Raw genomic sequence first — 27723 nt, 5'->3', positions numbered from 1 at the left:
TGAGCCGAGATCATATCATTGCACTCCAGCCTGGGCAACAAGAGCAAAACCCCATCTCAAAAAAAATGTTATCGAGAACAAGATATTCATCACATAGTCTCAAAGTATGCACCTATAAATTACTAATTACAAAGAAAAGAGCATAGTATTACAAAGACCAATCTGGCATATGCCAATTTAATGAAGTGATGTAATTCAGCATCAGCAACAATGAAACAAACAGAAATAATTTTGTTGTTTCCTGATATGATGTAATAGGAAGTACACAACATCATCTTACCAATAGTATGTTTACCCTGAAGCTAATCATGAAGAAAATACCACATGAATCCAGACAAATTCAGATTATGAGGCTCTCCAAGAAAAGTTAATACCATTAAAAAAAAACAAAAAAAAAAGGCAGTGGTGCTGCTTTTTATTAAAGAGACAAGACAGCCAACAGAAAAGCATGACCCCTGACTGGTTTCACTGATTTCAGTCAGGTGAAACCAACTTACATAAACAACACTTTGGGGAACAATAAAATTTTGAGTATGAACTGCACCTTAAATAATATTAATGTATTAATACTAACTTTTTAGAGAGTGAGACTAAGAATGTTCTTGTACATAACACATACAGGAATCTATATGTAAAGGTTTGAAATGTTTCAACAAAAAAATAGAAATTTTAATCCCAAATTGAAAGGCATACATTTCACTCCAAACTAACTTTAAATACCAGGCAGTAGAAGAGCTCATCATTGGTTAGTCAGTCTATATCCCTGCTTTTATGGAGGACAAGATCAAGAAAATCAGAGGCACTGTGTGTATAAACTACCTCACTCTAGTTTTTCAACAATTCAGAAAAGAATTACACATACCTTTAGCAAACAGACGCAGTTATTTCTTTAGTCTGATAATAGTAGCAAGCAATAAAATAATCTATGAGAAAGATGTTGGCTTAAAAATATAGATAATACCTGTTTGAAATCTGCATCTAATGAATCTTTAGAATATCTGCAGTGCTATGCAAAGACTATTAAGGGAAGGTATACAGGAAATGGATAATACTGTAACAATCTGCAGCTGTTCTCACATGTTATATAAAGAATGAACTCATAACAGTCAGAAAAGGATATGTAGTGTCTTTATGAATACTAAAAAATACAGGTCAAATTCCTGGAATATATATGACTTGGTTTTATTATAATTATGAAATCCTTCAACCTATTATTCTTTTAAATACAAGCAGAAATACAAGATATTGCCATTACCAGTTAGCTTTAATAGACTCAAGAAACAAAATAGTACCTTAAGTTTTATTTAAATGATAAAAGAAACTAAGAGATCCTCATAGATATAATACTTGAAAAATGATTTCTAGTTAGTGATGGTGGAATAAAATCATTTTCTTATTCTCTTCCCTTGAATGCCAATGAAAGAAAATCAAACAAAAGATTGAAAATGTCAACTTCAAAGAAACAAAGAATCAAACAAAACTTCAAACTGGAGATTATGAAGCATGCATGCCAGTTGTTGTAGATAAGTCAAAATGAAGAAGGAACCAGAAAGATGACACCATAGATCATTAGGAAGAAGTAAATTGCTCTTCAAAACAATTGTAAGAATTTGCACAAGTGCTCTAAGGATTCTTTGATTACAGCTGAGATCTACAGATATGGACAGGCCAGGGAATGTTCAACATTGCAAAATGAAAAAAAAAAAAAAAAGCTGAAGGAAAATCACAAGGAATTGATATTTATGTTGTTTAAGAATTAGCCCCTGAGTATGGGGAGACTACTGGAGGTAAAGTGAGATGAAGAAAAAAAATACTGAGAATGCTAGGATTCAACACATAAATGGCTTAAACAGCTTTACTGGGAGCCATACTAAGCTTCTTCTGAATGATACAAATTTTGAGAACAGATGTGCTCCCAAGGTAAAAAGAAGTAACAAACTGGTCAATGGTTATTGTAGACAACAAATCTAAATTAAATTGCAGAGTGCTTCAGGTATCTCTCTTCAGCCATGCCTATACCATTCTTCAATGAATAGCTAGCAGTTTTCAATGATGAATAATCACCAGAAACAAAGCAAGAATGGACTTAACATAGACACTGGGGAGGGTGGCAGGAAGGAGGAAGAAAGGAATATAAGCTAAAAGCAACGATAAACATAGATCACCAAAGAAACAACAGAAAGGGGTACTCAGTTTTCCACTGTCTCAAAGTAATTACTGGAATACTCACTGGAAAAATATTATAGAAATTAGGACCATATTAGAAAAAACAACATTATAATAAATGAGAGTGAAAACACAGTAACACATGTGAAATAGGCAAGAGGAAATAATATAAAATGAAGTAAAATGCAAAGATACTGGAAGCAAGTGAAAAAACTCCAAGAAAATATTAAGAGAATCAGAATTCCACATCCATGACACTCTCTCTCCCACATTATGCCCAGCACCAAGTGCAAGAAGATACTAGACATGGAAAACAAAGAATATCTGATATATGCATAAAGTTCGTGAAAAGAACAAATGGAACAGAAAAACATTCAATATACAGTGGAAGAAAACTTTTCTATAAAAGAGAACATACTTTAACTCACACACACACATACACACACACAGAAAAACTGACACAGAGCATTCAATTCTGAGACACATGCTAAAGAAGTCACTCAACTTCAAAGATAAGGGAAAAACCATATGGACAGTCAAGAAAAAGCAAGTCAACTAGTGGGGGATAAAAATCTGATTAGTCTCATAATTATCTAATATAACACTAAAACCCAGCAGCTGGTAAAGCAATGTCTGAAGGTAGATGGAACCCTCCATTTTCCTTTCATATGAAGGGACTTCAGCTAAAGTAACTTTCTTACCTTCTTTCCCTACCTCTTATCCAACTCTCTCCATGTGAAGAGGAGCGAGTGAAGAGTGAATCTGAATAAGAAACTGAGCATCATTGGCTCAGTCCCTTCCTTCCTCTATTATTGAAGCTTTGTATATATAAAAGGTGCATTCTGACCAACATTCTACCAGTGGTAAATATAGTGGGAAAGGCTAAATTGAGAAATAAGTTTAATTTTGAGGTGATATATTAAAAAATCCATTTGGTTATAAATCTAAGCTACGCTTTTTGGTGCATTTTTTTCAACAGTAATAAAACTAACATTACGATTGTCATCTTTTTGTCTCCTACATTTGTGTCTCATTTTCCAATTCAGTGGGGGAAGAAAAACGTTATTTATTGGGACACAAACAGCTACAAAATTCCAAGAGAAAGTGCAAATAAAAATTTATACCTGGCCAAATCATTTAAGCATAAAAGCAAAACACACCACCAACTATGTAAGGACTCAAGAGAGCACAGTACCCGTGAAACATTTTTGAAAAATCAACTAGATTACGATATCCAGCCAAGGGAGAGATAAGTATAGAAATGGAGAGGTCTAGTACAACCTCTATGGAAAACAGTATGGAGATTTCTCAAAGACCTAAAGTACATCTACTATTCGATCCAGTAGTCCCACTACTGGGTATCTACCCAAGGGAAAATAAGTCATATATCAAAAAGACACCTACATGTGTATGTTTATCACAACGTAACTCACAATTGCAAAGGCAGGGAACTAATCCACCAAGTGTTCATAAAAAAATGAGTGGGTAAAGAAACTGTCATATATATATACACACACACACACACACTCGCACACACATACACACACACACACACATACACACACATACACACACACACACCATGGAATACTACTCAGGCATAAAAAAGAATGAAATAATGTATTCTGCAGCAACTTGGATGGAACAAGTGGCCATTATTCTAAGTGAAGTAACTCAGGAGTGGAAAACTGAATACCATATGTTCTCACTTACAAGTGGGAGCTGAGCTATGGGTACAAAAAGAGTGCTATAATGGACATTGGAGACTCAGAATGGGAGAGTGGGAGGGATGTGAGGGCTAAAAAACAACATATTGGTACAATGTACATGACTTGGGTGACCATGCACTAAAATCTTAGACTTCACCACTATACAATTCATCCATGTAACCAAAACCCACTTGTACTCCTAAAGCTATTGAAAAAAGAGAAAAGAAATGCAGAGGTCATATTAAAAGAACCAGAGATTAAAATCATTTAAAAATAGAAGAAAATGTAAAAAACATTAATCATTCAAAAATAACATAACTAACAACAGGCAAATGAGGATGGGGGGGTAGGGAAAAGTTTAAGCATGCCTATTTCCCACATTTAGTAGTAAAGACTCAACAGACTTAGTAACAAATGACTTCAATTTCTTAATTTTTTTTTGTAATATTTCATTCATTACTTTTAAATTTAGAGGTATTAATTAGGATCTAGTATTTCCTATGAAGAAGCATTAATTGGAAATTCACTAAGTCCGTGATGCCACATAAATTTCTAATTATTTTGTTGAATGAAAACAAAATACTTTTTATTTTAAAAAGTATACTTCTAAAACTGGTAAGGCTAAACTATGGTGCTTAAGTTCACACATATGAATGATAAAACTATAAAGAGAAAAACACAGGAAGTTATCAATACAAAAGTGAGGATAATGGTTACATACGGGAGAGAGAGGGGTTGGTTGTGATTGGTAAAGAGGTTTCTGGATGGCTGGTTTAGCCTAGGAAGTGTTCACCTTATAATAATTCATTAAGCTACATGTTTCATTTATGGTTTTCTTTGTGTTAAGTTTTACTTTATAATAAAAAGATATTTTTAAAAAGCATGTATCTTAAAATTCCATTTATACCTCTCCATTTATCCTTCTATAATATAAAATGCACAGATAAATGTATGGACTACTGTTCACTGTGTAGTAACAACCACAGTATCTATCTGGGTGATGAAATTTGAATATACTGTGTTGTCTACTTTGCTTCATCATCATCTTTCTTCATTGTTTGACTTTCTTAACATTTATGTTTTATTGTTAAATATTTCAGGCATACAAAAAAGCATATAGAATAATGTTATGAACACTAACCACCAAACTTTAAGAAATACAACATTAAATAAAGTGAAGTTTCCTTGTCCTCTCCTTTGCTAGTCTCATTTCCCTTGCTCTCTCATCAGATGTAATGGTATTGGGTTTTGTAGTTTGTTTTTAAGAGAGAGAGTCTTGCTATGTTGCTCAGGCTGGATTCGAACTCCTGGGCTCAAGTGATCCTTCTGCCTCAGCATTCCAAGTAGCTGGGATTACAGGCATATGCCACCATGCCCAGCACTGGTATCTTAAAATTGTTGATAATTGTTCCAATGCACGTATTTACACTGTTAGTACATATGTGCACATGCAAAAACAATTTACTATAGTCTGTCATGTTCTTAGGCTTTAAATCGGTATCATGCTGTATATATGTTTCTGTAACTTTTTCATGTACTGTTTTTGACCATTATCTATATAGGGAAATTTGTTAATTTAAACGCTGTGTATTAATCCCCTTAATAAACTAGTTTATCCATTGCTTGTACTTTTTCACTATTTGTAAACAATGAGGTAACTAAAATTCTTTTTTTTTTTTTTTTTGAGACGGAGTCTTGCTCTGTTGCCCAGGCTTGAGTGCAGTGGCACTATCTCGGCTCACTGCAACCTCTGCCTCCCGGGTTCAAGCGATTCTCCTGCTTCAGCCTCCTGAGTAGCTGGGATTACAGGCATGTGCCACCACGCCCAGCTAATTTTTCTGTATTTTTAGTAGAGAGGGGGTTTTACCATGTTGGCCAGGCTGGTCTCAAACTCTTGACCTCAAGTTGATCCACCCACTTTGGTCTCCCAAAGTGCTGGGATTACAGGCATGAGCCACCATGCCAGCCAGGTAACAAAAATTCTTATATATACGTGCCAGAGTTTCCTGCAGTATATTCTTAGAAAGTATAATATAAGGTGAACACATTTTCCACCTTAGAGATAAAATTGAATAAAGTGGATTTTATTCTCCTTGCATAGTTTACAAGAGTTTCTGCTCTTGTCCAGAACTTAGTTCTTAGATTTTGCCAAGCTGATGATTAATTTGAATTTCCTTAATAACTATTTCATCCTCCAAAAAGAGGCTGAGCATCTTCTCACATGTTTATTGAATGTGTTCTTCTGTGACCTGCCTATTCATATTCTTGATCCATTTTTTTTCTCTTGGGTTGTTTACCTTTTTCTTATTGAGTTACAGGCTTTTTATTTTTTATCCTTAAAATTGTATTATTTATATTCACGTGTGTGTGTGTGTGTGTGTGTGTGTGTATTTTTTTCTCTTCTTAGGAAATCTCAGATTGAAAATGAGATCATGCACCATCACACTCATGAATGCCACTGTCAATCTCCTGTGTAGTGGTTCTGTTAGATACTCATCAGCTATGAGCCATTCACTCTCAGAAACACACACTGACAGAATCCTATTATGTATTTTTAAAATTTTGAAATAATCTTACATTTATAAAAAATTTGTAAGTATTGTAAAAAAAATTTTTCCCTGAACAACTTGTAAGTTACTGACATGATGCCCATCATTCTTGAATATTTTAATGTGTATTTCCAACAAACAAGGACATTCTTCTACATAACTTCAATATAAACAAGATCAGGAAACGAACATTAATACTGTCTATAAAACATTTTAAAATATAAAATAATTGTGATTACTCTTTTAAAGAAAATAAGAACTGATGCTTAAGGTTTCTGTGTTAAATCATGGTATCCACTTGTCAACACATAGTAATAAGGCAGCTTTAAAACTCTATTCTCTCAACAAAAGAGGCATACATTAGGATTGACAGCATGTGAATAAGTGCTTTCATTTTTTTCCCCATTCTTGACAACACAAGGGGGAATGAGATTAAACTGCTCCTGGAAATCTCAACATTATATCAAACTTTCTGAGAATAACTGCTGGGAAAAGCTAAGAGTAAAATATCCTTTGGCAAGTTCTTTTCAAAGATCTCCTTCCAGAATAGTTTCAATACAAACCGATTCAGAGGCTAGGGCTAACATTTAAAAATCTCTTTAAGACCTAAGATTCTTTTATCTCTTTTTATTTAGTATAACTTAAAAGTTATATATATTCAGTATTAAGGTCACATATATATAGCAAACATGAAAATAATAATAGGCCAGGCATGGTGGCTCACACCTGTAATCCCAACACTTTGGGAGGCCAAGGAAGGAGGACTGTTTGAGGCCAGGAGTTCAAGATCAACTGGGGCAACATAGCAAAACTCCATCTATATTTTTTTAATAAAAAATTAAAAATCTAAAAAAAAAAATTAATAAATAGCCACTTTTTTTTACTATTAACTATGGATCTGGAACTCTTATTAATTCAATATGAGTTATTCCATCAACCCTGTGATAGATCAGAGTGCCTTCAACAGAAAAATGGAAGGAGAAAAACCAGAAACATTAACTACAGATAACATTTCAGGGAATTTTCCTGAAGACTGAAGAAATAAAATGCAGGTAGTGAGCTGAAGAAATACATTAAGATATATTTATTTAATTGGTTTTAAGCAAAAGGAGATACAATAACACAACTGTATGTGAAGGGAAAGAGATGCAAAGAAAGAAATATTGTCAATCTGGTGGAAAGAAGGCATCTGCTAAAGCAATACCTTGTAGTGATGAGATCTAACACAACTGCAAGTGCTTGGTCTTTGCTGAGAGAAAGCATAGTTCATCCCTACCAACAGGAAGGAAGAATGAATATAAGGGGAGAAACGGAGACATGGAGTAGCAGCAAGTAAGAGAGGGTGGATATAATCTGTGGTCTTTTCTGTCTTCTTTTATGGAGAAGTGTATGCATATGTAAGTATCACCAGCTATGTCAGCTATGTCTTGGTAGGAAAAGGTTTACAGACTCCTAATGAAGCGCTACTCCTCTCTACTGTGAATTTACCGTCCTTTAATAGTTTTCTTTAGACTTTAATATAGTTGCAATGTTCCCAAGGATTTTATCAGTTTCTATCTCCACAGTTAGTCATTATTTTTCCTGGGTACCAGAATTATCATAAAGAAAAGTCCAGAAATCTAAAGTAGAGATGGCATTCTTTAAAAAATATTTTCTGTCTCAATAAGAAGTACATGGAAGGACAAGGATTTTAGAAGAAAAATGTGTTCCTTGACTTTTTTTCTTTTTTTGCATCTGTTTCCTCTCAACTAAATGATGGTACAGTTTATAGATCTTTATCTAGAAGTTCTGAATATACCAATTGGCCAGTTCAACTCACTGATTAGACAAAAACGATATAAATAAATTCTGAAACATAATTTCTTCTCTCATTTTCTGTCTACTAAAAAATGAGTCATTAGATTGCTTTGAAACATGAGTGTTTCACATACTTTTCAAAGGACTTCTCCGTTATAAATAAATAAAGAAGCTAAATATAAACCACATCCATACCTCTCACGGCTGACTGGGAAGGCTGAGTCAAAACTTTTATGTCTAATGCACTGTTGATATTTTCTTCTAAAGTAGCACAATATCCATCCACAACACTGGTAATAGTATCCTTCAAAGTTCCAAGATTATAGAAAACCTGAAGAGCTGTTCCGACTTGAGTTGGATTCTTAAAAAAGGTGGGGTGGGGTGGAAACAGATATAAATAGGAAAACAAACAAAACCAATACATACATACAATTTTAAGTGGTACTTGAGCAGTCCTATCATATTTAAATACTACCATATTTTAAAATTATCAAAGACAAGAAAAAAACACAATTTGAATTGAAGATTATTTTTAATCATTATTTATTTCATAAAAAACAAAGTTAAATACTATGCATATTATTTTCCCCCTTACCATTTTTGTCCTCCTTTAAAAAATAACAAGAAGTTTGAAAGTCTGTTGTATAATATTCAAGTTTATTTAAAATCTACCACCAATCCCTATAAAAACCATACTAGAAATAACATTTGTTATTTCTACATTTGTTTAAACAGTAAATGAATTCTGTGGAGTTGATTGAGAGCTGAACCATGCAGACTTATTCATTATATTTCATTGATCCATTCATTCATTCTAACTACAAATATTTATACAGTGCCTATTGTGTATCTGAAATAGCTCTGAGTGCTGGAAAAACAGTAGTGAAACAAAACCAATTAAGTTCCTGTCTTCATGGAACTTATATTTATTGAAAAATGTACAAAACATAAATAAAACAGAATAACAGGTAGATTCAGCTTAAAGAAAATAACAGGAAATATGGCTGGCGAATAACAATACTCATTTGAGTTTTTTTTTTAATTAAACAAGAAAAAGAACCAACTGGATATTATTTCAAATTAAAATGTTCTAATAAAAAAGCTTAATTTAATACGGTCATAATAGAACTTAATTCTATGGTATAAATTCTCTATTAATGTATGCCAACAAAAAAAACAAGCTATTTCATAAAAAAGTATTAACTGAAAACAAGGGGCATAGCATTTGCTTTTACTGTTATTTCCATTTTTTTCCCTTTCTCCTAAGACTGTTTTATCTTTAAACTTTTTAGTAGAGACCAAAAATCAAAATGAGGCAGCTGTAAAGAAATTTCCCATGTCATTATTTAAGTGTATGTATATCCAAGAAAGCACTGCTGGAGCAATATCAAAGAATACTTTCACCTCATAAAACTAGAATACAGATATACTTTAAAACTATATTTATTGCCTTTACTATTATCAGAGGATCTGAAAAGCATAGCTTCTCCACACACAGTACAGTTTCAGTGTTATCAGCTGAATGTACATTGTAAGATGCAAACAACTAAAAAACACTTACAATTTTCACTTAAAACACCCAGTTAAAATAAACTACTCTTCAAAATTCTCCACTCCAAAAATTACTAACTTCCAACTTCTGAAAGTATGTGTGAAAAGGTTACTTCTAAAAACTATTGGTGTTATTTTAATGTAATAGTGTATTATATTACATATATAGCTCATCATTAAAGAAGTGTGTATTACAGCACTATTTATAATACTTACAATTTATAATATTTATAATAATTCTAGAAGTAATTTTAAAGTTGTCAATTAACATGATCACTTTTTCAATTAATGGCATTCATATTATAGCTTAATACATAGATTATGCTAGTTACAAAACTGCAATTATCTGAACTAAAATTCTTTAAGTAACATACATACAGAGGAGTATGCTAATTATGTAAGCGCAACTTTATTATCACAAAGTGAACACATTATCACCTAGATCATGAGGCTAAGTATTATCAGCACCTTTGGATCTTGTGTAGCTCCCCAAACTGCACCGATCCAAGTATTATTCCTATCATTACTTCTAACACCAAAAATTTATTTTGTTTTTGAATTTCAAATAAATGGAATTATACACTATGTATTATCTTGTGGCTCATCCCTATCTTGTGGCTTGTCCCTTTTACTCAACACATTTTTTGTGAAATTCGTCCATGTTGTTGTATGCAGCAGTAGTTGATTCATTTCTTACTACTGTGCAGTATATTCCACTGTAGTAATTTGCTTTAGTTTATCCATCCTACTGTTGATAAATAATTGGCTTACTTCTACTTTTAGGTATTTTAATGTATGCTGCCATGAACATTCTGTACACCTCTATTAGTGAACATACATACATATGCATTTTTGCAGGCAAGAGTAGAATTGCTAAATCATATTAGTATACTTAGAGTTTGTAGATACTGCCAATTTTACAAAGCCATTGCAGCAATTTACACTCCCACCAGCGATATATGAAAATTGTGGATGCCCCACAAATTTGCCAAAAATTCAAATGGTCATTCCTTTAATTTTGGCTATTATTTGGAGTGAGTACTATGATTTTAATTTGTATTTCTATGATGACTAAAAAACTTAATACTTCTTACATGGTAATTATCCATTTGGATATCTTCTTTTGTGAAGAGCTTATTCATATCTTTTGCCCATTTTTTTAACTAGTTGTTTTTTGTCATTTACATATAAAGTTGTTGATATATTTTGGATACAACCACTTTGATAATTATATGTACTGCAAATATGTTCTCCCATTCTTAATGAAGTATTTTAAGGAAGAGAAATTCCTAATTTGAATATAGCCCGTTTTATCAATCTTGATCTCTATGGTTTGGCACTTTTGGTATTGTTTGAAAAGTGTTCCCCACCCCACATTCATAAAGATATCTTTCATTCATAAAGTTATCCTCCTGAAACTCTATTGGTTTATCTTTCATGCTCAGAAATACAATCCGCCTGGAATTAATTTCTATATAATGTGAAATAGGAGTCAAGATTAGTGTTTTTCTACATGAATACCCAATTGATCAAAAAGAGAGCAAATAAAAATCACCTGTACTCCCCAAAAGCCACCTTTGCAATAAATCAAGTTTCTAAATATGTGTGTGAGTTTCTGGACTTACAAATCTCTACCATTTCTCTATCCTTACAATTCACCTATCTAAATTACTGTAGCTTTAAATATCAGATTTGGCAATCCTCTGCCTCTGTTCTTCAGTTTGATATAGGCTCTTCTTGATATATGACACTTCTATATAAATTTCAAAATTGGCTTGACAAATGTCCTTTCTTAAAAAAAGTTTGCAGGTATTGTCTTACATTGCATTAACTCTATAGATAGAAATAACGGATATCTTTGTAACATTGAGCTGCTCTCAATACCATGAATATGGTATCTCTTCTCATTTACTTAGGTCTTTAACTTCTCTTAATGTTTTATAGATAGTTTTCCGTGAAAACATCTTATATATCTTTAGCTTAAATTATTTATATTATTTTTGATATAATTGGTATGTTGTTAAATTTTTTGTAAACAATTTGTAAATTGTTTTGATTTTTCTGTCTATATAACCATGGTATTTCTGAATAATTTTTATTTCTCCCTTCCCATTCTCCTCTATCTCATTGCTTTTCTTATTACTTTGGCTAGGATCTGTAGTATTGCACTGAGTAGAAGTAGTAAGACTGGTATTTTTGCGTTATCCCTAATATCAAATGGAAAGCCTTGAATATTTCACCATCAAGATTTTTAGAAATGCCCTTTATCAGATTAAAGATACTGGCTTGCTAAGAGTATTTTTATTCATGAATTGATTTTGAATGTTATTAACTATGTATTGAGATAATAATTTTCCTCCTTTACTGGAGAAATTATATTTCTGGAATAAAGCCATCTTGGTCATAACACACTATCAGTTTTAGATCTCTGTGGCTTACATTTAGTAACTCTTTGCTTAGTATTTTTGTAGAGATTTTAAAAGAATACAGCTAGTAATTTTACTTCCTTGCAATATTCTCGTTTTGATATTAACGTTATCCTGGCCTCATAAAATGAGCAAGTAAATACATTTGGTCCCTCTTTCTTAATTCTTGGATACAGTTGATGTAACACCGGTCTATTTATTCCTTAAACGTTTGGAAGAATCGCCCCAGTGAAGCTGTCTGGCCTTGGAGTTTTCTCCAAGGAAAGGTTTTTTTAAATAATAAATTCAATTTTGTTAATAGACATAGAACTAGATAGATTTTATAAATTTCCTAGTGTTATTTTTGATAAGTTGTTTTCCAGAAATTTGTCAATTTCATCTAAATTTTCAAATCAATTGGTATAAACTCATACTTTTGTCTTAACATCTTTTTAGTTTTTGTTGGGTCTGTTATTAGATCACCTTTTTCATTCTTGACAGTGGTAATTTGTACCTCTTTTTTCCCGTCTCCTCATCAGTCTTCTTGGTACTTATCAATTTAATTTGTTAATCTTGTTAAGTAACTAGATTTTGGCTTCTATTGGATTTTGTATTGCATTACCAGCTTTTTGTTATTCTTATTTCACAGACTTTGGAGCCAGACCTAAATCAGGATCCAAACTCTACCACTTAGCAGTCAAACACAACAAAAAAAGAAAATTTCAGGCCAATATCCCTGATGAACATCGATGTGAAAATCCTCAATAAAATACTGGCAAACCGAATTCAGCAGCACATGAAAAAGCTTATCCACCATGATCAAGTTGGCTTCATCCCTGGGATACAAGGCTGGTTCCACACACATGAATCAATAAACGTAATCCATCCCATAAATAGAACCAATGACAAAAACCACCTTATCTCAACAGATGTAGAAAAGGCCTTCAACAAAATCCAATACCCCTTCATGCTAAAAATACTCAATAAATTAGGTATTTACGAAACATCTCAAAATAATAACAGCTATTTATGACAAACCCACAGACAGCCAATTATCATGGCAAAAGCTGAAAACATTCCCCTTGAAAATCAGCACAAGACAAGGATGCCCTCTCTCATCACTCCTATTCAACATAGTATTGGAAGTTCTGGCCAGGGCAATCAGGCAAGAGAAAGAAATAATGGGTATTCAAATAGGAAGAGAGGAAGTCAAATTGTCTCTGTTTGTAGATGACATGATTATATATTTAGAAAACCCCATCGTCTCAGCCCAAAATCTCCTTAAGCTGATAAGCAACTTCAGCAAAGTCTCAGGATACAAAATCTACGTGCAAAAATCACAAGCATTCCTATACACCAATAATAAAGAGCCAAATCATGAATGAACTCCCATTCACAATCGCTACAAAGAAATACCTAGGAATCCAACTTACAAGGGAGGTGAAGGACTTCTTCAAGGGGAACTACAAACCAATGCTCAACGAAATAAAAGAGGACATAAACAAATGGAAGAACATTTCATGCTCATGGATAGGAAGAATCAATATCATGAAAATAGCCATACTGCCCAAAGTAATTTATATATTCAATGCTATCCCCATTAAGCTACCATTGACTTTCTTCACAGAATTAGAAAAAAACTACTTTAAATTTCATATGCAACCAAAACAGAGCCCATATAGCCAAGATAATCTTAAGCAAAAAGAATAAAGCTGGAGGCATCATGCTACCTGACTTCAAACTATACTACAAGGCTACAGTAAACAAAACAGCATGGTATTGGTACCAAAACAGATATATAGACTAATGGAACAGAACAGAGGCCTCAGAAATAATGCCACACATCTACAGCCATCTGATCTTTGACAAACCTGACAAAAAAAAGCAACGGGGAAAGGATTCCCTATTTAATAAAAGGTGCTGGGAAAACTGGTTACCCATATGCAGAAAACTGAAACTGGACCCCTTAATTACACCTTATACAAAAGTTAACTCAAGATGGATTAAAGATTTAAACATAAGACCTAACACTATAAAAACCCTAGAAGAAAACGTACGCAATACCATTCAGGACCTAGGCATGGACAAAGACTTCACAACTCAAACACCAAAAACAATGGCCACAAAAGCCAAAATTGACAAATGGGATCTAATTAAACTATGGAGCTTCTGCACAGCAAAAGAAACTATCATCGGAGTGAAGAGGCAACCAACAGAATGGGAGAACATTTTTGCCATCTATCCAGGGCTGACAAAGGGCTATATTCAGAATCTACAAAGAACTTAAACAAATTTACAAGAAAAAAACGAATAACCCCATCAAAAAGTGGGCAAAGGATATGAATAGATACTTCTCAAAAGACATTTATGTGGCCAATAAACATATGAGAAAAAGCTCATCATCACTGATCATTAGAGAAATGCAAATCAAAACCACAGTGACATACCATCTCATGCCTGTTAGGACAGCGATCATTAAAAAGTCAGGAAACAACAGATGCTGGAGAAGATGTGGAGAAATAGGAACACTTTTACACTGTTGGTGGGAGTGTAAATCAGTTCAACCATTGTGGAAGACAATGTGATGATTCCTCAAGGATCTAGAACCAGAAACACCATTTGACCCAGCAATCCCATTACTGGGTATATACCCAAAGGATTATGCATCACTGTACTACAAAGGCACATGCATACACATGTTTACTGTAGCACTGTTCACAATAGCAAAGACTTGGAACCAACTCAAATGCCCATTAATGATAGACTGGATAAAGAAAATGGGGCACATATACACATGGAATGCTATGCAGCCACAAAAAGGATGAGTTCATGTCCTCTGCAGGAACATGGATAAAACTGGAAACCATAATTCTCAGCAAACTAACACAGGAACAGAAAACCAAACACCACATGTCCTCACTCATAAGTGGGAAGTGAACAATGAGAACACATGGACACAGAGAGAGGAATATCACACACCAGGGCCTGTCGAGGGTCAGGGGCTAGGAGAGGGATGCCATTAGGAGAAACACCTAGTGTAGATGACAGGTTGATGGGTGCAGCAAACCACCATGGCAGGTGTATACCTATGTAACAAACCTGCACATTATGCACATGTATCCCAGAAATTAAAGTATAATAAAAAAAGAAATTAAAAGTAAAAAAGTTAAGATAAAACATTTGCAAATAAAAACATCCATAATTGTAGCATCAATAACATATTAAGGTAAATATTTATAGCAAATATCAAAGAATGGTATGAACATATATGCATCTTTGATAAAGGGTTTACCAGAATGTATCAGTAAAAATTCTGACTCCAGTAGATTAAGAATTCAAGGATACAAGCAATTGACAAAGTTTATGGAGTGGGTTCTATCTGCCAGACATTGTGCAAGGAACAGGGAGCACAAAGAGAAGTAACTTTCCCTGACTTCAGGGAACTTTCAGACCAATAAACATAAACAGAGAATTAACCAAGTTTTTTTTTATTTTCATCACTCAATAGAATCATACAAATTTGAAAATTAATTACACATCCAAAAATGCAGGACCTAGTTACATAAACTCTGGTATGACCAAATGCTTGATATTATTTAGAGAATAGTGCTATGTTTTGGAAGAGCTTGGACGATATATCTCCATGTAATAATAGTAAGGATAAAAATAATACGAAGTGAACTCATAGTTTGATGTACCAGTGAAACTGACTAATTTTTTTCCCTAGCCTTAGTCCCTCATGAATACAGACTACAGAGGAGAAGCAGGAACAATGAGTTTCTTTGACTACATGTTTTCTTACTGTAGTCAGGGGCAGATAAAATTTTATTTCAAGCCTCATTCCAAAGCATTTTTCACAAAGATTTTATGAAGTTTCTTTTCAGTGAAACAATATGTTTTGCCCTTTTTATGACCTAATAATCTGTATTCTATCAACAAAGAATGGAAGCATAAAAAATAAAAATAATATAATCTTTAGCATTAGAAGATAGGAGAAGAGGCCCCAAACATTAGTTCTTTTACCTTGATCCATTAGCATCATGCTATAGTGGAAAGAACATGGGCTTTAAAAATTATTCTTGGGATGAAAACCCAGCTCTCCTAAAGATAAGCTGTGTGACTCTGGGCAAATTACTTTATCATTCATTGAACTGTATTTATGTATATAATTAATGTTTGCCTTCTCATCAGATTTTACAATCTTTGTGGGAAGGTTCCACACTTGTTTTGTTCACTGCTATACTCCTTGCATCCAGCATAAGTCCTAGATATGTGTTCAAGAAGTGTCAGTTGAATAAGTGAACAATGTGTAAATTTCTATGATTTGCTTTGCTAATAAACTGTGAGACAGTTGCAAAGACTATTGAGACAACACATTTACATTATCTGATATTCAGTATAGATATAACAAAAAATATTGATTCTGACATCATTTATTAATATTCCAAAACTTTTAAGAATGTTAAGAATTCGCTTTGCTCCAATTCCAAAGGAATTCTTATCGTGCTGCTTTACTTATTAAAATAAAGTTACCCAATAGACACCATCTGGGTAGCCCTGAGGAAGTCAGCTCTTTCCTCTGTGTCTTAATTTCATAAGACATTAAAATGATGAGGCAAGATGAAAGGAGGGATTCCAAAAGCTGGCTGAAGATCTTTTTTAGAAAAAGGCAGACAACAAAATTTTGATTCACTTGGATCAGACTGAGGCCTGGTTATTTATATTTTTCAAAGCTCTTCAGCTGATTCTGATACAGTCAGCAGCCACCTGAGAACCAGCATTTGGGAACCAACAGACTAAACGATTTTGCTGGACTTTAAAGGATGCCTGGTGAACAGACTATTGGCTGGAGTACTGTGTACATGAAAAAAAATGTTAATTATGTTGCGTTTACATAGTTGTCAATTAATTATTTATATAAACATGGATGAGTCTAAGGTGCCCACGGGGCATTCTTTGTTGGAAATGTGAACACTTTTGAAATGGATCATCACAGGAATCTAGTCTAGGAAGCAAACTAAATTGAAGTAATAAATAATTAAAATAGAAAACTGTTAGACATCTGTAATCCCAGCACTTTGGGAGGCTGAGGCAGGTGGATCACCTGAGGTCAGGAGTTGAAGACCACCCTGGCCAACATGGCGAAACCCCGTCTCTACTAAAAATACAAAAATTAGCTGGGTGTGTGGTGGCGTGTGCTTGTAGCCCCAGCTACCTGGAACACTGAGGCAGGTGAATCACTTGAGCCTGGGAGGCAGAGGTTGCAGGGGGCGGACCCCACTGTGGAGGCGAGGGGAGGCGGGGGAGGGGATTAGAATCCAGAAATTACAAAGGAGATAAATATAAAACAGAATCAGTAGGAATGAGAGAACACAAATGGAATGCTAGAATAACCTAGTCAGAGCCAGAACTGGAACATTACAAAAATTAGAAATGAAATAATTTTGTCTAGCTATGATTCAAGTGAAGAACATCTAGTGATACCGAACATTAGTGTCTTTTCCCCACTATTCTGCTTCATTACAAATACCATTGGTTTTGACCACTGGCTCTTATTGAACCCTTATTAATAATAAACTTCAGGCTTTTAGTTCACTAATCTGTAAAACAAGGAGACTGGACTAGATGAACTCTAATATCCTTTAAATACTAAAACATAATGATTTTAACATCATTCAATGTATATCATCCACTATGTGCTCACACTGTGTGAGGTACTGTAGATTAAAAAACTGAAGCAGACACTGCACTGTCTGACCTTTCAATATTTATGGTCTGATGGGAGATAAAGGCAAGTAAATCAGCAATTAGAATGTACTATGACAAAGGAGGGGGAAAATGGAGGGATTAATGAAAACACATATGAGGGGCAATTACTTAGACTTGGGAGAAAAGAGGGATGGAGGAGTGAGGTGACATTCCTTAAAGGAAGTAGTTTCAGCTATGATCTGAACTGAAGTAGCTATAGGAAGTTGTCAGAAGTGGCAGTAAGAAGGTATGGACGATTTAGAGGAGTGGGAAAGCAAAAGGAAAAATGGTTCCAAGCAGAGATACAATATATACAAAAGCCTGTGAATGACAGCACATTGGTGAACCCAAATCCATTAACAACAACACCTGACAGATAAGAGGTCCACACTAATACCTACTACAAATCTAGCTACCTACATAAGTGGCTCTCAAACTCTGGTATAAGAATTACATGAGAGAAGCTTATTAAATGAAAATGAGCATGTAGAACACTTGGGGAATGCTGGAAAAGCGCTTTTTTTTTAAAAATCAGAGTGCGTGTTATATATGTTTGTTTACTTTGTGAAAAATTCATTAAGTGGCACCCTGATGGTGCATGCATTTTCCTATTAATTACATTTTAATTTAAAAATTCTAAAATAAATAATAGGAAGTGCTTAACCAATTAAAACAACACTCAATAATGATTTATCATTTATTTTAGGGGAAAGAAATTAGATAAAGTAAAACAATACACGAATGCCTAAATTATTAAACATAAATCTTGTGGCTTTTTTTTTTTTTTCTTGAGACGGGGTTTTGCTCTGTCACCCAGGCTGGAGTGCAGTGGGGCAATCTTGGCTCATTGCAAGCTCCGCCTCCCGGGTTCATACCATTCTCCTGCCTCAGCCTCCTGAGTAGCTGGGACTACAGGCGCCGGCCGCCACGCCTGGCTTATTTTTTGTACTTTTAGTAGAGATGAAGTTTCACTGTGTTAGCCAGGATGGTCTTGATCTCCTGACCTCGTGATCTGCCCGCCTCGGCCTCCCAAAGCGATGGGATTACAGGCGTGAGCCACCGCGCCCGGCCTATCTTATGTATTTGTTAAAAGCCAATATAAGCGAGATTTATGCTTGTGTGTATACATAATCAAAAGTGTATGTCATTGTTTTTAAAAATCATTGACTTCCAAAATATTGCCTAACCTGAAATTTGTGTCTTGCTTTTGAATGTTGTTATAGATCAAATGTCTGTGCCCCCTAAAATTCACATATTGAAGCCCTAACCTGCAATGTATTGGTATTTAGAGATGGGGCCTTTGGGAAACAGTTAAGGTTGAATGATGCTGAGACAGCCAGGTGGGAGCGGGTCCCTGGAGAATCTCCAACCCGCCTGCCCACTGAGGTGGAGCCTCGGGAAGTTCATAATCTTTGCAGCAGGGAGGAGCCTGGCCCCTCCTCTTCCTGTGTGGAACCTGGGATTCGAACTGCCTTGAGGGAAGCGCTCTAGCAGGGACTCTGGCCTATGAGAGTCCATTTTCCCGGTTTTTTCCTTTCACCCAGTAAACCCCTGCTTCACTCACCCTTCAAATTGTCTGTGAGCCTAAATTTTCATGGCCCTGGAACACCATCTTGAGCTCAACTAAGGAAAAGTCCTCCAACAGTTTTTGCATGCAACGTGGAACCTCCAGAAGAGGTGAGTAAAATGGGGACTCAAAACCTCTCACTGTTGCTCCTGAGCCTATTCATCCTCGGACTTCTAAGGGTGAGGGAAACCATGACCCCTACTCCCACCCTCCTGCCATCACTCCTGGTCCTTTTCATGGGCTTTTCCTTCCCTTTTTGGGATGCACCCGCGAGCAGCAGCTCCCCCGCGGCACTTCCCTCTGTGCCGAGGGTCCCCGCAGAGCAGGCTGGCTTGTTCCCAGCCAGGCACCACTGCAGCAGCTTTCCCCTTCCATGGCCAAAGGGTTCAGCTCCAGCTCCATGAGACAGTAATTAAACTTTTCTCCCTGCTGGAGGAACAACTTGCATAAGAGTAAGACGTTCTTCCCAGGCATTTAAACTGGTTTTTTTTTTCCTTTCCCCTTCTCTACCTGATCAGCAAGTTAACTTTTAAATGTTTTTTTTCTTCTAGAAGACGTTTTACTAGGCCAGGCCCCCCCTCCACTATCACTATTCATACGCTCTGCAAAGCTTTAATTGTGAAAAAGGATTTGTGTGGCTAGTCTTGGGTTGTGGCCAGTCTGGTGTGCTTTGCGCATCTGTGTGGTTTGTGCTGCAAGCCTTGTTTCACATCCTGCGGCATGGCAGGTAACTGCTTGGCAAGGCTTTGCTTAGCAATCCTGCCTTAGAGGATGAGTCCTCTCTAGTTCCACATCAGCATCTTTTCCTAGCCCTGTCTCTTAAAAGGCTCCACCCAGCAACTGGGTTTTATTACGCCTGTGTGTATACTGTGTGTGATGTATGTAAAAGGGGCTCTAATTACTTTGACCTAAAGAAAAACAAGAGCTTGGATCAACTATTTCTTTAAGGGAAGTTAAAAGCTGTGATACCTTTCAGTTCATGTGACTTTACTCTTTTTTTTTTTTTTTTTTTTTGAGGCGGAGTCTCGCTCTGTCGCCCGGACTGGAGTGCAGTGGCCAGATCTCAGCTCACTGCAAGCTCCGCCTCCCGGGTTCCCGCCATTCTCCTGCCTCAGCCTCCGAGTAGCTGGGACTACAGGCGCCCACCACCTCGCCCGGCTAGTTTTTGTATTTTTAGTAGAGACGGGGTTTCACCGTGTTAGCCAGGATGGTCTCGATCTCCTGACCTCGTGATCCGCCCGTCTCGGCCTCCAAAGTGCTGGGATTACAGGCTTGAGCCACCGCGCCCGGCCGACTTAATCTTTGAGAAATAAAAGCAGGCTTAAAGGCTATTGGTAAAATGCAGGTGTCATAAAAATGTAAATAGGTGAACTAAACTATGCAAGTCAGGTGGAAGGTTTACTAAATGTTTTAAGGTTATAAATTGCTTTTTGGGCTTGGAAACTGCCGCCAGCTTCACAATTTGTAAGGCCTGGAGACATATGGAGCTAACCACGCCCTTAATTACGGTGAAGTAAAACCTTAGTGGCACTTAGCACACAAAGTTTTACCTTAAAGTTAAAAATTACTAGGAATTACCACTGTAACATGTAATTGAGACTACTGGAAATAGATTTACATGCAAGGGGTGTAAGAACAATAAAATGTGGTTTTTCGCTGTAATATGTTATAAGAAGGCATGGAGATACACATTTTTACCTAGGGTTAAAGGATTGTTTTAAATTAGATAAGAGAAAGCTGAAGGTTCAAACAAGTGGTGGAAAATTGTGGAAATTAATCTTGCAGAAGAGGTTCTCTGTGTGAACATATTAACTAAATTCAAAAGGTTTATAAAAGGTTTTTGCTTCTTTAAAATTTCTGAGTCATTTTGACAAAATAAAATTGTTTATGGTAATCTGGAATTCTGTTTCATAAAATCAAGTGCTTTAAAAACATTAAAAAGGCTTCCCAAAATCAAACTTCAATTTCAGAATTGTCTTTCCTGACACCTGGCTTTTCAGATAGTCCAGAGGGCCCCTGGAATGTCCAGAAAAGAGAGGTAAACAGGATTATTTGACACGCTTAGCTACATGGGATTGCCAAAATGATGTTCAGTCTTCTTTAGGTTATATTTTTGTAAATATTGCTAACATATATTCCAAATTGTATGGGATTTCTAAAATTGTAATGTCTAAGTATATGCTACTAATCATAATTAAGGTTAAGTTATTGGAAACCATGGAGATAACCAAACTTCTTTGTCAATTGTGTCTCCAACTGTAACTACCCTGGACATTTTGCAATTCACAGACAATTGTTGTCTTGTTTTTATCCTTTTCAAAAGATGGTTTATAAGCTACAGAACTTTGACAGGTGCTCTTAAATACAGGCTTCTTGTAACTTTGGAGATTGTGACACTGGAATAAAGGAAAATGTACAAGACTCATGAAGAGCTAAAATGTTCACGCATATCAAACAAAACAATATTTAACTAAATAACTACTGAACTCAGCTGAAACAACCTTTTTGACTTTTGGTTGGAATATTGTTGATCCTTGTTTTGTTTTTCAGAGTCAAGGAAACTTATTTTAAACATTTATGGCCTTTAGTAGTTTGGCAAGGTATATCCCCTGTGATCAAGACTTGGAGCATGTTTGTTTCTGTCTAGTTCCTCTAAAATTTGGAAACTATCTGTGAGTATTCTTATGGCAATATAGTTGTTTGCATCGGCGCAGTAAGAATTCATTTTTCTTTTGCAAAACGACACAATTGAGAAAACTGGTAATTTTACAGTATATAATAAACAAACAGTATATAAAATTATTTAAACAGCTGCTTGAAGCTAGTGGAACCTCAGTTTCGCAGGCTTAATTAAGGGACATAATGCAAACTGCTGTAACCCAAAGCCCATGGTTCCTGGGAAAAGGCATAAAGCTCTGGGAACAAGTAGGGAGAAATCTTAAACAACATTATGCACAAGGGTAGCAGGTCCCAGCATCATCTTTAATGCTGTGGGCTTTAATTAAGGCAGCCCTGGCTTTGTTATACACAAAGAAGCCTAAAAAGGGGAAGGAGGAGGAAAGTCACCTGCCTTACTGCGTCCTTTTCCCTCAGCCCCACTATCACAGGGCCAAAATAACAAAGAGGAAACAGAGGTATTGCCTGAGCCCCCTACTCCAATAAATAGGAAAAAAGACAAGAGATAAGCTGCAGCTATGAGACCCTGTCTTAAGCAAGCGGCATTCTAGAAGGGGAGTTCTCAGCCTGCCCAGTAATGCGAGATCGACAAGGCAATTGGGTATTTCTTTTAATGCTTATAAAAAGATAAAGCATTAGAAGTCGGAGCCACGTGGTCAAGCAGAAGGTAAATCAAAAGAGAGGCTCTGCGGTGGGTAAGCTCCCAAACCCAAACCCAGAGCCAGCAAATGCTCCCGGGAACTCAGCCCGAGCAGCGGGAGGCAGCAACAGGAAGCCAGGCCCAGCACGCCAGAGCTGGCCTGCTCGGGAGGGGCAGGAGGCGCAAACGGGAAGGTCCTCCCAGCCGGCAACAGAAAAGCAGCAGTGCCTAAGCAAGGGCAAAGTGGCTGCCACCCTGGGGCCCACCTGCTCAGCTCTCCAGCTCCGCAGGTAGCTCAGGGCAAAATTTCGTGTGTTCCTTGTATACAAGCAACATCTCAGATTATAATTCACTGCTAAAATTTAAGTAAAATTTAAGAATTTGATAGACCTATTTCTGATGATGGCCACTGTTACCTCTCTCTTACCCCTAAAGTGACTCTCTCCAAATACAATTTAAGTAAACAGTAACTTCTGAAGGGAAATTAACAAAGAGCCCATAAATTAGTTAAGGATCAGTTAAAAGCCGGATGGTAAACATGGAAAAGCAGCAGTCTGGTGGAGACCATATAATTCAATCACTCAATCTGGGTTTACTAGCACACAAAGAGCTGAGATCGGGGCTCTGATATTACCCTTGGAAACTTTTTCCACCCAGCCCATAAATATTGTAAGCAACTCAGCTTACTCTGTTTATTTGTTGCAGAACCTTGAAATAGCCTTAATTAGGTGCATTCTTGAACCCACCCTGTGTGCTTTTTTTCTTCAACTTCAGCAATTGCTAGATTAACATACACAATCTATTTTTATCACACACATTCGAGCCCATGGCTCTCTGCCTGGCCCATTGGCTTATGATAATAATCAAGCAGTCCTTCAGGTTATGACATCACTGCTTGACCAAGCCACCCAATGACATCAATTTTTCCACCAAAATTGGAGAAACTTATCTAAACAATTTCAACTTACCTAGAAACTGGCTAAACAAATTATCCTACAATGCCCAGATTGCCAGCTCACAGGCAGTCCCTTCCTTCCACAGGTGTTAACCCTAGAGGATTAGAACCTAATCAGTTACGGCAAACAGATGTTACACACAACCTTGAATTTGGAAAACTGAGATATGTACATGTATCCATTGACACCAATTCTCAATTAGTGCCCATGCTTTGCCTGGAGAATCAACCCGATATGTCATTAAACATCTTCTTTCTAACTTTTGCGTTTATGAGGCGGCCCACAAAAATTAAAGCTGGTAATGGTCCAGCTTATGCCAGCTCACAATTTCAACAATTTGTCATGCATGGAACATCTGACATTCCACAGGCATCCCATATAACCCCCAAGAACAAGCCATAGTAAAACCTGCCCACTCCACCCTTAAAAATATGCTCAGAAAACAAAAGGGAGAGTATGGGTAAAGACCCTGCAACACTATTGGCACAAGCCTTATTTACCCTTGTTTTTAAATTTAGATGACAAATTTCAATCAGCTGTAGAAAAGCACTTTGCTAAAACCTCTCAAGGTATAAAACCTGCAGTCTTATGGAAAGATGTGAACAGTAATGTATGGTGTGGTCCAAGTGAATTAGTAATGTGGGTAAGAGGACATGCTTGTGTTCACACCGCCTTAGGTCCTCTTTGTGTTCCAACATGGCACATCAAACCATACTATGGCGTGCCTAGGACCCAACCTGGTACCAGAGATGAAGGAACTGACCCTACAGGACCTGCAGCCCCAGACAATGCAGCTTCCATGGACGACACAAGCCTCAGACGTTACCTGATGCTGAAGAGGATAACTCAGAAGGCTGAAAGAATTCTACTCTGGACACAGACACCATTTACTCCAAATAATTTGTTCCTTGCTATGCTTTCTGTTGCATATTGCAACTCATATAGGGTATTGATCCTTCATATGCTCTTGCTTTGTCTGCAACCTGTACCTGCTACACTCTATTGGGTTCATATTTTAGATCCGCCTTTCTTTCACCCTGTCACCTGGGCAGACACCCGCTTCCCAGCCTATAATAACATGACTGCTTGGCTAGGAGGGACAGATTTACCCCCAGTGGGGTCCCTCAATAATGGCACACATTGGACTAAGGTGCCAGATAACTACATATCACTCCACTATTCTCCCACTGTGTGTAAGTTATAAAGGTTCTAACCCTTACTGTGTATCTGCCCAAACACAGTAATAGCTAAATCATGGCAAAGAAAATGCCTTAACAGCCTTAGCTGCAAATACCTCAAACCAGGTAATACAATCAATGCCGCTTTCCCAAACATTCCTTCCTGTGCTAAAGGACAAAGTGGGGAAAATAATGGATTTCACTTTAGCTGGGAGGTCTGTCACAGGGGACAAGCCCGTGGCCTCCAGTTAGGCAATTGTAACATCTTAGACTGGAGCCCCCACAGCCATTTGCAGGGCAGCCTTACTAATGTCCTCGCCTGTCATGGCTCAATCAGCATTTCATTGCCACGTCCTGTTCCCCTAGGATTTGGGCAGATGGGGGGATGGGATATCCCAGACCCCAAGTAAAGTCCATGCCACCCCAAGAAACTTTATGGCACCTGGGACATCTTGGCATCTCCCTTAACACCTGGCGTAGGACATATCATAATTCCAGTAATGACTATATTACACCTTTATTCACAATCACACTCATCAGTGCCTAATTTGCACTATCCATCCCTATGTTTTCCTTAAGGGAACCAATATTTCTATTTCACCTCAATATTCCACGTTTGTGACCCAGGCGCAAGATCAGGCTTGGTTCACCTCATGTATCACTAATTACAATATATCTGATCTAAATATTACTAGTGTCCTGGTATTAACGAGACAATCTGAGGCATTCCTACCAGTCAATTTGACACGATTGGCAAGGTTCCTCTGCCCTTGCTACCTTAAAATGTGCCCTGTCAGACACAAAAGATTCATAGTTATACTTATGGCCTTTATAGTCTCAGCCATAATCATCCTGGCAACTGCTTGTGTTGCTGTGGCATCTATTACTGAATCAGTACAAAAAGCTGCTTTTGTGGATAATCTGGCCAAAAATATGTCTAATGAACCTCTCCTACAGCAAGGTATAGATAAAAAAAATTCTTGCACGTCTGCAAGCCCTCGAGACTGCTTTGGAGTATGTGGGGCAGCGACAAGAGGCACTAACATTCTGACAGCAATTAAACTGAGACTAGTAGCATAAACATATCTGTGTCACTTCTCTACCAAGGAATCAATCAATCCATAGTTGGGACGAGGTGAAACAACACCTCTAGGGAACCTTTCATGACAATTTAACAGCAGATGTAAAGCAACTTAAAACTAAAATTTTAGAATCCCTTCACACTATAGATCTACACACCCAACAAACAGCCATACGGAAAGGTATGCAAGATCATCTCCTGGTTAGAATCCCGCTCCTGGGGGTTCACTCTTTGATTGGAAAAGCATGTTGCTAATTATACTCATGATTGTCTTATGTTATTTACTAATTCTAGGATGCAAAGCTGAAATAAGAGCAATGTCCGCCACACCTGACAAATCTCTTGCTGCATATATCTGTGCTCTCCAATCAATAAGGCCTGATGCAGAAAACAGAAAAGGGGGAGAGGTAGGGGTTCAGTCAGGATGGTGGGAAAAATTGTTAAATAAACCTTCGTGGAAGGCCAGAAGGTTTTTACAGAAGCCTCAGGATAGAGTTATGGCTGAAGGCAGCCTAATCGTCTTTGAGCTAATGGGGAATTAACATAGGAATGTAGATGAGTCTATCTAAATAGCTTGTCTACTCTAAGACTAACCTTTGACCATCCGTGGGTGCATGACTGCTGTCTACTTGGGGGGGCGGGGGGGCACAGTCGGCAACCATAATTACCTTCTGGTGGTGTTTACTTGAAACTTTTGTCATTTAATGTGTGCTGAATAAATGCCTGGAAGGCCAGCGAGGGGGACGCGGGTTGCAACTGTTTATGGCACTCTCCTGGGAGTCTGTAAGCCGCCTGGACCCTCAGCCAGGCTGACAAGCATAATATCTGTATTGGTGTATGTTATTTATCTGTCATTGGGTCAGGGTCTGCAGAAGGGACCCCCACAGAGTTCTAAGCATCCTTTGTGTATTTTAGATATTAACCTCTTCTCAGATACATGGTTTGCAAATATTTCAACCTGTTGTATAGGTTGCCTTTTCACTTTATTGAATATTTCCTCTGCTGTACAAACGTTTACAAGTTTGATGTAGTCCCAGTTGTCTATTTTTGCTTTTGTTACCTGTGCTTTTGGTGTCATATCTAAGAAATCACTGCCAAATCCAATGTCATGACACTTCCCCCTATGTTTTCTTCTTAAAGTTGTATAGTTTCAAGTCTTACACTTAGGTCTTTAATCCATTTTGAGTTAATATTTGTATATGGTGCAACGTAAAGGTATAACTTCATTCCTTTGCATGTGGGAGGAATCTGCATTTTTTTAAAAACAGCATCCCAAGTGACATATACGCACCAAAGTTTGAAAACCACTATTTACATCATCCCTGAAAGCCAAATTAATAAGCATTATTGATCAGGCACAGGTGGCTCACGCCTGTAATCTCAGCACTTTGGGAGGCTGAGAAGGGCAGATCACAAGGTCAGGAGTTCGAGACCAGCCTGGCCAACTTGGTGAAACCCCATCTCTACCAAAAATTCAAAAAGTAGCTGGGCATGGTGGCGGGCACCTATAGTCCCAGCTACTTGGGAGGCTGAGGCAGGATAAATGCTCGAACCTGGGAGGCAGAGGTTGCAGTGAGCTGAGATAGTGCCACCGCACTCCAGCCTGGGCAAAAGAGCGAGACTTAGTGCCCCCCTCAAAAAAAAACATTATTTTCCTCAGCAATACCACTTTGAACACTTTCCTCCAGAGGTTCTCTAAC

At 36.9% G+C, this 27723-nt stretch overlaps 1 protein-coding gene across 3 annotated transcripts in view; it reads right to left on the bottom strand.

Annotated features, from left to right (window-relative positions):
* The window catches only part of COG5 (component of oligomeric golgi complex 5), a 378471-nt gene that overhangs the window by 165759 nt on the left and 184989 nt on the right, over window positions 1-27723 (bottom strand). For all 3 annotated transcript variants that reach the window (XM_033195062.1, XM_033195061.1, XM_033195063.1), the window contains one exon: window positions 8417-8582. In XM_033195062.1, the coding sequence (XP_033050953.1) occupies window positions 8417-8582 (166 nt within the window). The remainder of the gene's footprint in view (window positions 1-8416; window positions 8583-27723) is intronic.

This window comes from Trachypithecus francoisi, unplaced genomic scaffold (genome assembly GCF_009764315.1).
Source record: "Trachypithecus francoisi isolate TF-2019V2 unplaced genomic scaffold, Tfra_2.0 Lachesis_group4, whole genome shotgun sequence".
NCBI classification, from domain to species: Eukaryota; Metazoa; Chordata; class Mammalia; order Primates; family Cercopithecidae; genus Trachypithecus; species Trachypithecus francoisi.
Note: the sequence above shows the minus strand (reverse complement) of the source record. Positions and strands in the feature narration are given on the sequence as shown.